Here is a 16,280-nt window from a genome sequence, read left to right on the forward strand (position 1 = left end):
GATCACCTGCTCTGAGGATGCAATGGACCCAGGGCCTTCCTCCCGACAGACAGAACGCGGCTAAGTGAGGGAAGGCCGTTTCAGAGCAGGCGGCTCCTGTTTAACCTCTGTTCCCGTGCTTGCTGTCTCTGACAAAGCCAGGGCCACGTGTGTGCTGCCTTACGCACAGACCCACAGCGCGAGGAACACGGCTGCCTCCAGCCAAGAGGCACTGCGGAGCTGAATCCCACCCCCAACTGCTAAGTGAGCTCAGAAGCGGGTCCTGACCCAGCCGAGCCCTCAGATGAGACCCTGGCCCTGTGCGACCCCTTGACCCCGGCCCGAGAGCTGAGCAGAGGGCCTGGCTGAGCTGCGCCTGAAGCGCTGACTCGCAGAAGTTGTAAGAAACAACCCTTCTTTCTAAGCTGCTGAATTTGGGGGTGACCTGTTACACGGCCACAGCAAACGCACACAGGCCCCCGCCTCCCCGTTCACACGAGGGACAGGCTCCAGAACGCGCTTCCTGGGCCCCACGTCTGCGCCGCGCATCCCGCTTACCTCTTCCTCCAGCCAGTCGTTATACTGCACGATGCCCGCCATGACCACATCTGCTCCCTTCATGTAGAACGTGATCTCCCCGGTTGACTCATCCTGGAGAAGGGGCGGGGGACGGGAAGCATGAACACGCGGGAGGAGCCTGCCTTCCGCGCCAGCGCCCGCTGCCTACGAGCGGCACCATGCGAAGTGTCCTTCTTCAGCGGGTGTCGCTGTGTGCTCACTTGGCCAGAGATGAAAAGCGAGATGCAGGGGGTCGGGGGTGGAGCTCGCTTTGGGGCAAAGGCCACAGAAGAGAGAAGAAAACTCAAAGCACTCGGAAGATGGTTAAAGGATGAAAGCCAGATCAATAGGACTGAAGAGCTCTGTTTTTACAGGCATCCCTATTCTAACAGAATGGATTTCCACACTGGAAGACCGTTTTAAACTGATACACAGGGCAGCCAGTGTGGCTGAAAGGTGGTCTACCGGAAGGAGTCTGGGAAGTAAGATAATTCTCGGGGTCAGGGCCTCTCGGCCTCGGCGATGTTAACACTATAGGGGCTGGAGAATCCTTCGCCACAAGAAGGCTGGACTGTGCATTGTGCCATCTCTGGCAGCATCCCTGGGCCTCTCCCCACTACATGCCAGCAGCAAGCCCCGTGACGACAGCCGAAATCTCTCCAGATACGAACAAACATCCCCTGGAGGACACAGCGCCTCAGCTAAGAACCAGCGGTCTAGGCAAAGCTGGACCCTAAATGAGGTCCAGCTGGACCCTAGCTCAGCCCTCGACTCGAGGACTCAGCTAGAGAAGAAGGCACGCAGATTCTCGGTCCACACCGACCAGCTGTTCTGTGGAGAGGGTGACATCGCAGCCCAGCCGTCAGATGCTCAGACCCAGCACCAGCTCCCGGCTGTGTGCACCTGGACAGACTGCTTCTCATCCTAGACCTCGCTGGCCTCCTCTGTGAAGCTGGGATCCTAACAACTGTAACCACGTGGCTTGCTGGGGCTTAAGTGAGATAATCTACATAGAGCAGCAAGCAAAGGGCCAACACCTACAAAACTGCTGGCCCAGAGTTACTACTCCTGTTGGAGTGACAGTAACTCCTCGAGACCCTCAGCTGCACTGCTTGTAGAAAACAGGGGTCTGAATGAGGGTGGTTTTGTCCCCAGGGGACTTCCAACTCGTCTCAACACGTATCTGACTGTCTCAACCCGGAGGTGCTACCCGCATATAAAGACTAGAGAACAAGGATGCTGCTACCCATCCTAGGGGCTCCTCAGGGGGCTCGGTGGTAAAGAACCCGCCTGCCAATGCAGGAGGCGTGGGTTCAATCCCTGGGTGGGGAAGATCCTCTGGAGAAGGAAATGGCAACCCACTCCAGTATTCTTGCCTGGGAAATCCCATGGACAGAGAAACCTGTAGGCTACAGTTCATGGGGTCACAAAGAGCTGGACATGACTTACCAACTGAATAACAACAATCAGCCTACGATGCCCAGGACAGTCCCGGCAAAAGAGAATCATCCGACCTCAAACGTCAGTAGTGCGGAGGTTGAGAAGCCCTGGCTTTAAGGAACTGATGGTGAAACTGCTGATTCTTATCCCATGACTCTTTCCTCAATGACCTTCATCACAGGGAACCTGGAGGCAGTGGAGACGGGCAAGGGGAACAGCCCAACCACCACCCCCTGCGCCTAAACTCTGCTGCCCCAGGAAGCCCAGAATGCATGGTCTCTAAGCTCCTCATGGAAGAGGAAATGAATACCCAGTGCCAAACCAGTGGTACAGTTTCATCTTCTAAAGTAACTTCTGAACGCCTCTGATCACTGACCATCTTTTCGAACAGTGTGCTTACTCGTAAAAGCACCCACAGGCCACGACGAAGCACCTGCATTTTAGCCGCGTTACAAATGCAGGCTGCTTCTTTGATGGACTGTATCTATGCTTGCTTGTGACCCGGGCCAAAGACAGCCATGGGGCCTGAACACGAACACATCAGGTTCTCTTTTTGCTCGTTTCATTTCCCCTTCACCCAAAAGGCGCTGTGGGAAACAATGCCCCCCACCCCAGCTTCGTCTGCTCCAGAAGGGGCTCAGAAGAGCCTGGGCATCTCGGCCAATATAAATACTGCACCGACTCTCTCCTCCCCTGAGTCACTTCCTCCCACCAAGTTCATCGCAAGGTTACTCCGTTCCCATATTATGGCAAGATTACGCTGTAAATTTACAGAGATCTGCCCGTTGTGTTGCATCATTTGGGGGCCTCATCTTTTTCCACTGTGGTCTGATTCTGGCACCTGTTCAAAGGCTTCTTTTATTCAGACAATGACAAGGGTCATTGGGTCTCTACCAACGATCCGACTTCGGCACGCCACATGGGAAGGGTGTGGGAAGGGCGATGGAACATCTTGAAAAACAACGAAAACAAAACCAGCGGCCCAGAGCTGAACACACAAGCCCCAAGGAAACCGGCTTCTCCAACCTGGCCGACCTTCTCAGAAGAGAGAGTCATGCAAAGACCAGACCTTGCTTTGTGAGTGTTGAGATGCTGCTCAGTTCCGCCCACAAGCTCACAGGTGTTTGAGGGTTGACGGGGACTTCCCTGGTGGCCCAGTGGTTAAGAATTCACCTTGCAATACAAGGGACACGAGTTTGACCCCTGTTTGAGGAACTAAGATCCCACAAGCTGGAGAGCAGCTAAGCCCGAGCATCATAACTAGGGCCCATGTGCTGCGACCAAGACCCAACTGAGCCAAATAAATAAATAAAAATAAAAATACACTAACTGTCAGCAGTCATAAACCAAGTTGAGAACCGTTTTGTAATAACTGAGGGCAAACCTCCTCACATCAGGTAACTGGACCCACAACAGGCAGAAGAGATGGACACCTGCGAACAGAGTTTCTCAGCCCCGGCACGACGACCATTCAGGGTGGAACATTCTTTGTTAGGAGGCTGTCCTGGCCTCTACCCACTAGATGCCAGTGGCATCACCCTCTGAGTTGTAACAACCAAAAATGTCTCCACATGTCCCCACGTCCCCTGGGGATAAGATGGCTCCAGGATGAAAGACATTTAGTGAAATGAGGACAGTGAGGTTTGTGCAGAGAGGTGAGCTAGTCCCACAGCCCTGAGCTGCACTCAGCAAAACCAAAGACAAAGAGAGAGACGAGTCAGGAAATAGAAATATCAGCAAAATAACCTGCATTTCATTAAAGACAACTAACAAAGATGGACGTGCACGGATTCACTGTTTGTACTGAGACACAGAAAACAATCTAAGTGTCCAGGAAAGTGACCTTTGATTAAATGATGCTACATTTTTTCCAACAGAATGCTAAGCGCTCATAAAAAGCATGTTTTAATGACAGGAGAATATTTTTAGCATAGCTATCGTTCAATGGAGGGGGTGGGATTTTACAAAGTTTTAGGTAGAGTTTGATGTCAATTTTATAAAAATGTGTGTGGCTATTTACACTCATTTATGCTTAGAGAAAAAAACAGAAGGGAAATTCCCTGGAAAGGCAGGAGTGAGTGAGTCAGTCTTTGGGTGGTGGAAACACAGATAGATGGCTCTACCCCTCCGCTTTAACATGTATTTGTTCTGAATGCCTTAGGTGGCTGCTGATTTTTCAAAGTATGACCTGGGAAGGACAGAGAGCCCATCCAACAGTATCCCAGACATACACCCCATTCTTGCTGAGGGCAGAGCCAGGGGTCACGGCTCGTAAACTATGATGCAAGCCTGGGCATGAGAGCCCTTCACAACACACGGGAGGGGACGTACTGCGCCCGCTTCTAGAACAGCTGATATCGGGACTATCTGATGATGACTCAACCCCCAAATGACTCCAGCAGAGCCTACGGCCCTAGAACTTGGAAAAATAATGGCTGGGACAAAATTACAGTAGGAGATAATGACTCTAATTCCTCCAGAAACACCCACCCACAGGATTCATGTGGCTGCTTCCAGGCCATGGACGTTCTTGACATCAGACATGAAGTCAAGACATGGTTTGAAGGCATGGGGCAGGCAGGGTGCAGGCCAGTGGGTCCCACTTAAAAACTGCCAAGGATATACATCCGGTAGAGTCTGAGGACCTACTGGCCTCAGGGACATAAAGCCCCTTAAAGGGTGTTGTTTTCAAGGCACATTCCCTGCTGCGTGTCACTGGACCATCAGGACCATGTCTAACTTTAACCTGGAGAAGCGGCCTCTTCAATGACTCCCACTTCCCCCATCAAGTGAGGGGGTTCGACCCAGTGACCCGCTTCGGCTAACAGAAGGAGCCAAAAGTGTGTCTGCTGCTGCTGCTGCTGTTTAATCGCTAAGTTGTGTTTGACTCTTTGGCAACCCCTTGGACTGTACAGCCCACCAGGCTCCTATGTCCATGGGATTTCCCAGGCAAGAATGCTGGACTGGGTTGTCATTTCCTTCTCCAAAAGTATATCTATTCTCCAATAAAAATTAATTTTTAAAAAATCAGATTTTTTTGGTAAAATATAAACCTAATTAAAAATAAAAGCAATTTTAAGGCAGGAGTTAAAAGAGCATCTACAGCTTCCTTCATGTAAAGCTCAGAGAGACAAAGTCAGTCCGTGGTAGAAATGGGACAGCGGTTAGGCCCTTGTGGGGAGGAAGGATGCCAAACCAGAAAGGGGCACAGGGAACTTCTGGGGTGATGGTGGAGGCTTTCTGGCCTTGTTTTGGGCACCAGGCAAGTTGGGCTAATTTTGTAAACACTTAAGCTGCACATTTATGAAGACTGCACCTTTCTCTGTGTACGCTGTACTTCCATAAAAGTTTCAAAAAATTTAAAAAGAAAATCTGAAACATCCAGGCCAAAATGACACGCTGCTGCATGATCACACGTTTTTCAGTAACTTTTGTGATTGTATGAACGAAAAATCACCGAAAATATTTTACTACGATAAAGGTGTCAAGACTATTCAATGGGGAAACAATGGTCTCTGCAACAAACGATGCTGGGACAACTCATATCCACAGGCAAAAGAATGGAGCTAAAACCCCCACCTCACACCATACACAGGCCTCACTCAAAATGGACTGATGATCACAAGAGCTAAAACTACAAAAACTTTTCAGAGAAAACACAGGGGTGAATTTTCATGACCTTGGGTTTAGTTCATGACTCTTAGGTATGACACCAAAGTCAAGAGCAACAAAGGGAAAAAAATAAATTTCACTTCATCAAAATGAGTAACTTACGTGCATGAAAAGAATTTTATCAAGAAAACAAAAACATAAGCTAGAGTATGAGAGAAAATATTTGTATGTCTTATCTCTGATAAGCGACCTAGACCTTATAATGAACTCTTACAAGACAACGATAAAAGACAACCCAATTAATAAGTGGGCAAATGACTTGAACAGACATGTCTCCAAGGAAGAAATACAAGTGACCAATAAGAATATGTCAAGATGCTCAACATCATTAGCCGTTAGGGAAATGCAAATCAAAACCACAATGAAATCCCACTTCATAGCAACCAGGATGGCTACAATGAAAAGAAAATGGAAAATAACAGGCATTGAGGAAGAGAAACCAGAACTTCACATGGTAGAATGTAAACAGTGCATCATTTTGCAGAAAAGTTGTGGCAGTTTCTCATAAAGTTAAAAGAGAATTATCCGGCAGTTGGGAAACAGACCCAACAATTCCACTGCTAGGCATCTATCCTGGGGAACTGAGAATAGGTACTTACATCCTTTTACATGAGTGTTCACAGTAGCCAACTATTCACAATAGCCAAAAGGTACAGACAGCCCAAATGCCCACTCACGGGTGAATGGATAACCAACATGAAATATTATTCAGCCATAAAAAGGGATGAAGCATGGATACAGGCAACAGCATGGATGAATCTCTAAAACTTTAGGCTAAGCGAAAGGAGCCAGGAATATTGTGTGATCTCATTTACATGAACTGCCCAGAACAGGTAAATCCTAGGGACAGAAAGAAGACTGGAGACTTCCAAAGATGACAGGCAAGGAGGTTTGAGGAGTGACTGCTTAATGCTGAGGTTTCCTTTGAGGGTGACGCAAGTGCTTCAAAACCACAGAAGTGGTGGCTGTACGACATTATGAATGTACTAAACGGTAATAAATTAATCATGTCAGGAATTTCACCTCAACAGAAAAGAAGATATTTTAATTAAATCTACGAATATACAACGAGAAATGTATTATTACCAAGAGTTGCCCGATCTACACTCATTAGACCTTTCACTCTGAAATGGGGTTGACCAAAAAGCTGAGCAGCTATCAGAGATCTGTCCAACTGAGGAACAAATTCTCTTACTGCAGAGGGGACTGTATCCTCGTTAGTCTGAACACCAGGCAATACTAGAGGAAAGAGAGGGGTAAGAAAGAACGTCCAGCCAGAGACACACATCAGACTTAGGCATGTTTTTTAAAAAACAAAAACAAAATTTTTAGCCATAAATGAAAGACAACTCACCCTCACGATGATGCCCATGCGTTTGCTTTCGTAGGTAAAGGGGAAGAGCTGCAAGATGGTGAAGTTCAGGATCTGGTCGCCAGGGGTCCTCAGCTGCATGGAAGACTGGTCGCGGCCCACCAGTGTTAAGCCCACACTTTCGGTCCACTGCACCAGGGCCACCTAAACGAGACAAGGGCCGAAGGTCAGACACACCGGCGGGCGTCCCGGTGCACAGGTCAAGCAAACGAACAGGAAGGTGGACGGGCACACAGAGACAGGGGAGCTTAGCGGAGCCTCTGTCCCTCAGGGAGGTCGGACCAGCACCCCGCTCAGGCCCGCGGGGGCCCCGTCTCACGGCTGCCTCTCTTCCCTTAAGCAGCCATGAGCCGGACTGTGGAGAGAGGTATGCAGGTTCAAGGGTGACCAGCGCAACCAGGGGTCCCGTCAGGAAGAATCTGCACCAAGCAAACTGCAAATATCGGGAAAGAAGGAGCACGACATGGTGGGCAGGCGGGTGGCGCACACGTCCAGGCTCCCCACTGAACCTCACGAATACCCAACCGGGAGGGAATCTGCAGTAGCTCTCCACTGGGCAGCTCTGCCCTCCAAGGGCACAGTGTTGGTTGTCACGGCCAAGCAGAGGGTGGACATTCGCTCTTGGCATCTTGTGGAGAGGCCAGGAACTGCTAAGCATTCTACACCACACGGGACAGCCCCCTCCCCAACAGAGAATCACCCCCACCCCACCCCACACGGCAGGCCTGTCGAGGGTGAGAACGCTGGTCTGTGCCGGTGAGGAGACTGAGGCTCGGAGAAGCTCCCAAGTTGTGAGTGGTGATGTTCCAGGGCCGAACCTGGATTCACCTGGTGCACAGCCATGCCCTCCACCGCCCTCTGCACTTGCTGGGGGGCTGGTCCAGTCACCAACTAAAGGTTTTTACAGCCTGAGCAAGGCTTGCTTCGCTGCCCATCAAAAAGCACAGAGGATGCAGATTCCAAGGTGAGGACCAGACCGCTGGGGACGGCAACCGGTAAGGGCCCGAGCCCCAGCTGGAGGCGGCTGCCCCTGGGAATGGGGGTCCAGGCTGGGCATGGCTTCCAGCTTCTCAAGAAAAACCAGAAACCTGACCTTGTCCCCAAGCGTTCTCAAATTTTCAGTGTAAGCAAGTAAGCTGCATGTTTTAAATGCCTGTGAAGAAAATGAAACATTCATCTGCAGATGAGTCTGGCCTGGGGTCTTCAGGGAAAGAAGGAAAGAGGAGTAGAAAAGGGGGGAGCTGGGAAGGGGCGAACCCCCCGCTGCCACAGGAAGGGGGACGGCAAGGATGAAGAGCTACAGTGTGTGGATGACAGCGTCGTGTTTCCTTGTCAGAAGAGCCCACGGAGGCAGGAACTGCCAAGCTCCACATGGGGGATGAGGAAACAGAGACGGGAGGGGAGCTGCTCCCAACCGGCAGCTACGACGGGCTGAGATGAGATATAACCCCAGGTCCAGCAGACCCGAGGCCCAAGACAAGTGCCCGTCCTGGGCCATCCAGGCATCCGTTCTCAAAATACCAGGTGCATGCACCTCAGCGCATTCTCAGTGAGCGCCTGGCCACCCCTGACTCCCCGTCACCATCAGAAAGTTGACGGGAGGCACCAGGGGCAGAGTAACAGCCCCCAAACATGTCCGCCTCCTGGTCCCCGCCGACCTCCACCTGCTGATCCCCACCGACCTCCGCCTCCTGGTCCCCGCCGACCTCCGCCTCCTGGTCCCCGCCGAATTTATTTTTTGCTACTATCTTATATAAGTCTTCAGAAATGCATTCATGTAACTGTTTGTTCTAATCACTCTGAATTTCAGTATGGCCTGTCTTATCTGCTAACAATTTTCTTTCAAAGTTTAAAATGAAAAAAATCAGTAAAGATTTAAAAAATCTCATCCATATATATGAAAAAGAACATTGAGTAGTAGCTCAGCTGGTAAAGAATCCATCTGCAATGCAGGAGACCCCAGTTCGATTCCCCAGTCGGGAACATCCACTGGAAATCATTCCAGTATTCTTGGGCTTCCCTGGTGGCTCAGAATCCACCTGTAATGTGGGAGACCTGTATAGTCCACGGGGTTGCAAAGAGTCGGACACGACTGAGCGACTTTCACTTTCATTAAAATGCTCACTGGGTAATACACATGAAGAGAAATTCCTTCCAGCGTTTCCTTTTCTCCATCTATACTACTGAAATATTTTGGCGTATACATGTATTCCTTTTATTTTTACCATTTTAAATTTTGATTAAGTAAATAAATATCCCTACACGATGTGAGATATTATAAATACCTAGCTCTATACAAGACTCAAAAGCTTGACTAAATTTACATCCTCCTTTACATACAAATTTAGTAACAAATAAAAAATAATTCTTCCTCTGATGCTTTCTAACACGACTGCTAGGGAACAGATTTTTTTTCATCCTTGCCTTTGAACAACTATTACTTCACTCCTTAAAAATGTATTTAATTGTTCTGAAATGATGTGAAAAGTCTGAGATATTGGGCTTCAAGGAGATACGCTAAGTCCCCGAAAGCCTATTCTTAATGTCAATCAAGAGGACTTCCCTGGTGGGCCAGTGGTTGAATCCACCTGCGAACGCAGAGGACACGGCGCCGGTCCCTGGTCCAGGAAGGTTCCACCTGCTGCGCAGCGGCTCAGCCCGTGTGCCACGACTACTGAGCCCACACGCCCTAGACTTCGCAACGAGAGAGGCCCTTACGGTGAGAAGCCGAGCACCGCAATTATGGGCGGCCCCCACTCACTGCACCGAGAGAGCCCACACGCAGCAACGGAGCCCCAGTGCTGGCCCAAGAAAAGAAGAAAGAAAAAGAAAGGACCCGAAACGGGAAGCGGCCTTCAGAGCTGTGGGGGCAGTTCTGGCCTCAGCCAGCCCAGATGCCCCCGGCACAGACCCCACAGGACTGCGCTGGAGGGAAAGCTGAACCGGAAATCTCAAATGAGCACCAGCAACACGTGCTCCTGGGGAAGCGTGAACTACAAGGCCTTGGAAACATCTTCTCAGCCTGTATTCTGCCACAGCAACACCCCCACCGCCCCCACCCTCACCCCCGGGGTCCAAGGTCCTAATCAAAAGCTCGCAGGTCTCCTCAGGGGCCGATTCCAACAGGATATGAGTCCTGCGGGGGGCCTTTCTTTCTCACCTTCCACTCTCTTACTTCAACTAACATTAAGTCAGCCTTAATTTAAAGCTGATCTCTATCCGAAAGACATAAAATCCCCTGGGGCCTACTCAGAAGAGAGCCATTTAGAATGGGGGGGCTATCTAGGCCTTCTCAACTGCGGTGGAGACAGACATTTCAGGGGTCAAGAAGGGATGCTAGCTACCCCTTCGCAGAACAAGATGATGTGAATAAGACTACTTCTTCCCCTAGGCAGTGAGAGCTTTAGTTCAAAAGAATCATTCCATATTGCCAAATCAAGTCTCACCTGGGTTATCACTGAGTCTCACTGAGTAGGGATCTCAGAGGGCCTTGGGTGAAGCTATCTAGAGGTCAAAACGGCAGCAGAAAAAGACATTGCGTAAAGTGGCTCACTGTTAAAGAACCAGCCTGCCAACGCAGGAGACACAGGTTCAATCCCTAAACAGCGAGTATCTCCTGGAGGAGGTCATGGCAACCCACTCCAGTACTCTTGCCTGGAGAATCCCATGGACGGAGGAGCCTGGCGGGCTACAATCCACGAGGTCACAAAGAGCTGGACAGGACTGAGCGTTCACGCATGCATTAGGTAAATGAATAAACAAATTAAGAGTCAAAGGCAAATGCTAGAAACCAAGAAAGCGCCAGAGGCGGGATCTGGCTCTGTGAGTTGGCTGCATATTCCGGTTTGGGTCAGAGGAAAAAAACAAAACAAAACGGAGTGTGCCACTCTACCCTGCCCCCACGAAAATAAAAGCCCATCTGAAGAACTCTTGCCAGAGCTGCCCATGAAAGGGCTTTTTCATCATTTGTTGGTCAGCAACGAGCCATCTGTGATAAGTTTTAATAATTTTCCCTTTGTACCTGGGAATGTGTGCTTGGGAATTATGCCAGGCAGGCTAAAGAGCCTTGAATTCTTGTCAAAAGCAGGATACATGTGAAACATAAGAACATGCACAAATCCGCTATCTGATTTATTAATAAAAGGGTTCTTTGGTGGCCTTCAATCAGATAAACAGCCAGGCTTACAAAGAGTGGCCAGTCTGCCTGAGGCCAGCCTTTCAGGATTATAAATGTATCCACAGACCTAGGGTGTTCTTTACTGAAGAAATAAGTTTCATAAAACCACCATATGACCCAGCAATCCCACTACAGGGCATACACCTGAAAAACCATAACTGAAAAAGACACATATACCTCAATATTCACTGCAGCACTGTTTACAGCAGCCAGGACAAGGAAGCAACCCAGATGTCCATCGAAAGACAAACAGATAAAGAAGTTATGGTACATATACACAATGGAATATTATGCAGCCATTAAAAGGAATGTAAAATTTGAGTCAGTACTAATGAGGTGGGTGAACTTAGAGCCTATTATACAGAGTGAAGTAAGTCAGAAAGAAACAAATACCAAGTATTAAGGCACACGCACGGAATTTAGAAAAACGGTACTCCTGATGAACCTCTTTGCAGGGCAGGAATAGAGACTCAGACGGAGAAGAGGCCTGAGGACACAGCAGGGGCGGGAGAGGGCTGGCTGAACCGAGAGAGCTGCACTGAAATACACACGGCATCCCATGCCAACCAGAGAGCTACTGGGAATTTACCGCATAACACAAGGCACTCAACCCGAAGTCCTGTGACAACCCAGAGGGGTGGGATGTGGTGGGGGGTGGGAGGGGGGTTCAAGAGGGAGGGGACATATGAACACCTGTGGCTGATTCATGGTGATGTACGGCAGAAACCAGTGTAACACTGGAAAGCAACTATCCTCCAAAAAAAAAAAAAAAAAAAGGTTCCAAAATGTGCCACACGGCGGCTGCAGGTTTGACTGTCGACAGGGATAGGGCAGGCAGTGGACTGGGGTAGGGCAGGCCACCGGGGGGCGGTGTGGGGGGTGCGCCTGAGGAAACAGAGGCAGCAGCCACCCCACTCGGCTCTCTGCTGCCAGGCAGAAAGTGGACCCAGTCTTTCCAGGTTATGATCTTTCTCAGGAGAAGCTGACTCTTACAGAACGCTAAGTGATTTTTAAAGTCTGCTGATTTAAAAAAAAAAAAAAAAAAACCATCATGGAGCCAGCAACGTTTGAGAATCAGCGGACAGGCAGTTCCCCTGGAGGTCCAGGAGTAAGGACTAAGGTTATACTGCAAGGGATGCGGGTTTAATAGCCGGTCCAGGAACTAAGGTCCTGCACACCACATACTGCGGCTAAAACATTTTTTTCACCAAGAATCAGCGATCAAGGTAGCAGAATAAAGGGCCACTCCCTGATCTAAATTTCCTTGATCTTATACTCAAAATTCAGCCTCCTATCACTCAACTCTGATGAAAATCTGAGAAGGAAGGGTGGCATCCCCTCCATTAAAATTTAGCCATTCAGAAATGCCTATTTACTTAATCCTCGCTGGCCCAAACTAACACGCTGCAGGACAGAACTTTCACATGTCTGTCCACGGATGAGCTCAAACAAACAGGCTAATACGACACTTTTCTAGTGTCCCCCACAGCCCCACGGTCCTGCCTTTTACACAGGACCCCTCTCTTCTGAGCAACCGAACTCCTACTTCAAGATTCCAGCCCGACGGTTAATAAATAACGCTGACGGAGGGTTTTTATCAAGTTCCCGACCACTGTTCTCTGACCTCACCGAGAGCCTGGCAACGCGACGGTGGAGCTCCATCAGCCTCCCAAGCCACTCTGCGTCAACACTCCATGCTCCCCCGTGCACACATCTGAATGCTGGCATTGTCCACGGCCTGGGGCCGAGATGCAGGCACCAGGAGGCATTCAGGAGAGACAGGGATGCAGTCCTGGAGGGAAAGGGAAAAAAGCCTCAAGGCTGCAATCAGACTGGGAGGTTGCCAGCCCCTCCTCAAGGCCACGAGCTTCCCTTCCCCTATAGCTTTTCTCCTCACTCTTTGCAACAGGACTAAGAAAACACGAAATGAGACAACTGGGACCTTTCGTGCATGCTGCGCGGTACAGAGGGACTGAATGCGCAAGGCCCTCCATCACGACGTTATTCATGATGGCCAAAACAGGGGCCCACCTAAATGTCATGCTTGGGAGACAGGAAAAATAATCTGTGCTGTATCTCAGCAGTCACTCAGAATCTTCCCATCATAGACGGTTACTGGAAAGGGATAATGCAAGGGAACAAGTCAAGGTCGTTGAACTTATAAGGTATATATACATACACACACATACCAGAGAGAGGTAGCAAAAACATCAAAATATTTTTGGCTTTTTTTTCCTTTAACTTTTTTCTTTTTCTATAAAAAGCTCTTGCTACTGTTTTCTTTTAGATATATAATTTATTTCCGGCTGTGCTGGGTCTTCATTGCTGCACAGGTTTTCTCTCGTTGCAAAGAGCAGGGCTTACTCTCGAGTAGCGGTACTTTGGTGGTTTCTCTTGTCACAAAGCCAGGCTCTGGAGCACAGGCTCAGTAGTTGGGGTGCACGGGCTCCATGGTTCCCCGGCATGGGGGATCTTCTCGGATCAAAGACTGAAGCCCTGTCTCCCGCACTGGCAGGCGGATTCCTTACCACTGAACCACCAGGGAAACCCTGTTGCTTTAATAATGAGTGCGGGCTCGGTTACTTCAGTCGTGTGTGACTCTGCGACCCCATGGATTGCAGCCCGCCAGGCTCCTCTGTCCATGGGATTCTCCAGGCAAGACCGGAGTGGGGAACAGAAAGTAAAATCCACCCTACAGCAGCTGTACCTTCCACTGCACACACCCCCGTTACGTCACCCCGTCTGCGTTACTCCCAGCCCCTGACATTTCAATGGACGCAGGGATGCTCTCCATCTCTGGAGTGTGAAGAAGCCCCCTCCACTGCACCCCACCTCTGACAGTGCTAAACGTCCTTGAAAGGATGGGATGTGGTCAGGGCGGAATTCTCCCCAGCAGACTTCATCCATTTCACTTCCCTGGGGAGTCACTGTACTGGGCTGGGGGAGGGCGCTGCCCCCAGGCTGTAATCAATAGCTGAATAAAGACACTTCAAGGCTTCCCAGGCGGAATGCGCACAGGAAACAAATTTAGGAAATCCTGCTTTCTGTTACAGGAAATGAATCCTGGGCCAACTGGTAGGAATTACTCCAGCAGCTCCGAAGTAAAACGGATACTGGCTTCTGTGTGTATTCCATCAACTGACCTTGCCTGCACCAGTGAGGCTCTATTGATATAGAATTTCAAAGGTAGGATTCTAGACCCTGCTGCTCCTACATGGAATCCCAAAGAGATCTGGAAACAGGACGACTTTCTGAAAGATTTCATTGGCAACAGATTCGGCCAACTTTCTGTCAGATGGTCTATTTACATAAACAGATTTCTGTTTTGAGGTATGCATCTTTTGAAGTAGTTTAAAAGGTTGGTGGGGAAAATATTAACAGTGGTTACACCTTTTAGTTGGGGCTTCCCTGGTGGCTCAGTGGTAAAAAATCTACCTGCCAATGCAGGAGACTCGGGTTCAGTTCCTGATCCAGGGAGATCCCCTGGAGAAGGAAATGGCAACCCACTCCAGTGTTCTTGCCTGGATAATCCCATGGACAGAGGAGCCTGGTGGGCTATAGACCACGGGGTCAAAAACAGCTGGACACAATGGCAACTGAACAACAACACACCTTTAGTTAGTAGGGTTTTGGCTTACCTTTTCTCTCCTCTACATTTTCATATATTCTATCATAAACCTGAAATAACTGAATAATAAAAAAAATAAAAGTCATGAGGAAAAGGAAACCAAGAAAGTAACACTGACCTCTATGAAGACACCAAAGACCAAAAGAAATATCTTTTAAAAAAGAAACACTATTCAGAATCTTAGCAAACCAGAACAAATCTGAATCCAGAGGTGACTAACGGACAGCAGAGATAAAGGGCTCTTCTCTTTAACAAAAAAGGAGCTGAGAAGCACACAGCATTCCATGGAAGATTTACCTTTGTGGAAAAACCTTTGCACAGCCCTAAAACAAATATATCAAAGTTCAGCAGGAACCAGGGGCGCGGCACGCATTAAAGACCACCACAGATGCATGTCAATAGTCAACAGGAGCCCAGAGGCAGAAGTGCTCGTCCAACCACCACCATTTGGAACCTGTTCGAATTTAAATTCTACCAAGTAGCCACAAGCTACTGGTTCCCAGTCCATAACATCAAGACTCTGGTCCTTCCTCACATGGACCATTCGGTGGTGTCATCCTCCCATTCCCATGGAAAAGCAAGATCAAGCAGACGAACCCTGGTGAAGACACAGTGCCAAATGTGACAAGCTTTTGGTTCCAGGGCAGACGCCCCAAGAGACCAGTAGACTCATCCATCCCTACAGTCCCTCCCTCCTCTTCTTTCTGCACACAATTCCCATCTCAGAATGTGGCCAAGGGCTACCACATTTTTCACCCCCAAAAAGCCTGGTTCAGATATCAGTGGTCACAGATCAACTGGGCCTCACAGTTTGAGCTCTTCCACAAATACCGAGCAGACGGAAGGAGGAATCTCCCAGGGGACCCATTCCGTTGCCCCAGAGAAGGAGGAAGAAAGGACCTCATGGGGAAAGATGCACCAAAGTGTCCTTCCTGACCTTTGGAGAAGATTCCCGTTGTGCTTCCCTCGACCACATCAACCACCGGCTCACTGATGTTCTCAGAGGGGTCCAGACTTTGAAAACACATCAATGAGTTTCAGCTTGAGTTCCTTCCTTCCCAGGAACAGTTCAGCTGAATGGGGCATAGGAGAAAAGCCTGCTTCTGTTAGGGGAAACACGCTGAAAGCCCCCACCCTGACCAGGCACCACAGGTAACAATCTGCACGAGACAGGAGGTCCTAGTAAGGAACACGGAACTAACAAGCCAGCTCCAACCGGAGGAGTTAGGCAAAGGCCCAAAAGGGACGCCACGTGTCCCACCTCCCAGAACCCTTCTCACTGGCAGCCACTTTGGCTGAGCAATAGATGTGCTACCAGAAAGGACCCTGAGTCTGAGTGACTGGCCAGAGAAAACCTGGAAACGAATCCCATCCTATGTGGCTGGGAGCCACATGGCGGGGCAGTTCTCCTGGCTCCCTTACTCTCCTGCTCTCTACTGGGGTGCCCCTTCCCA

General features: G+C 49.5%; 1 protein-coding gene across 3 annotated transcripts in view; it reads right to left on the minus strand.

Annotated features, from left to right (window-relative positions):
• ATP9A (ATPase phospholipid transporting 9A (putative)) overlaps positions 1-16,280 on the minus strand; it is a 129,541-nt gene that overhangs the window by 27,206 nt on the left and 86,055 nt on the right. For all 3 annotated transcript variants that reach the window (XM_052650750.1, XM_052650751.1, XM_052650752.1), the window contains exons 15-16: positions 7,004-7,165; positions 538-630 (exon numbers count right to left, since the gene is read on the minus strand). In XM_052650750.1, the coding sequence (XP_052506710.1) occupies positions 538-630; positions 7,004-7,165 (255 nt within the window). The remainder of the gene's footprint in view (positions 1-537; positions 631-7,003; positions 7,166-16,280) is intronic.

The sequence above is a fragment of the Budorcas taxicolor genome, chromosome 13 (genome assembly GCF_023091745.1).
Source record: "Budorcas taxicolor isolate Tak-1 chromosome 13, Takin1.1, whole genome shotgun sequence".
Lineage (NCBI taxonomy): Eukaryota > Metazoa > Chordata > Mammalia > Artiodactyla > Bovidae > Budorcas > Budorcas taxicolor.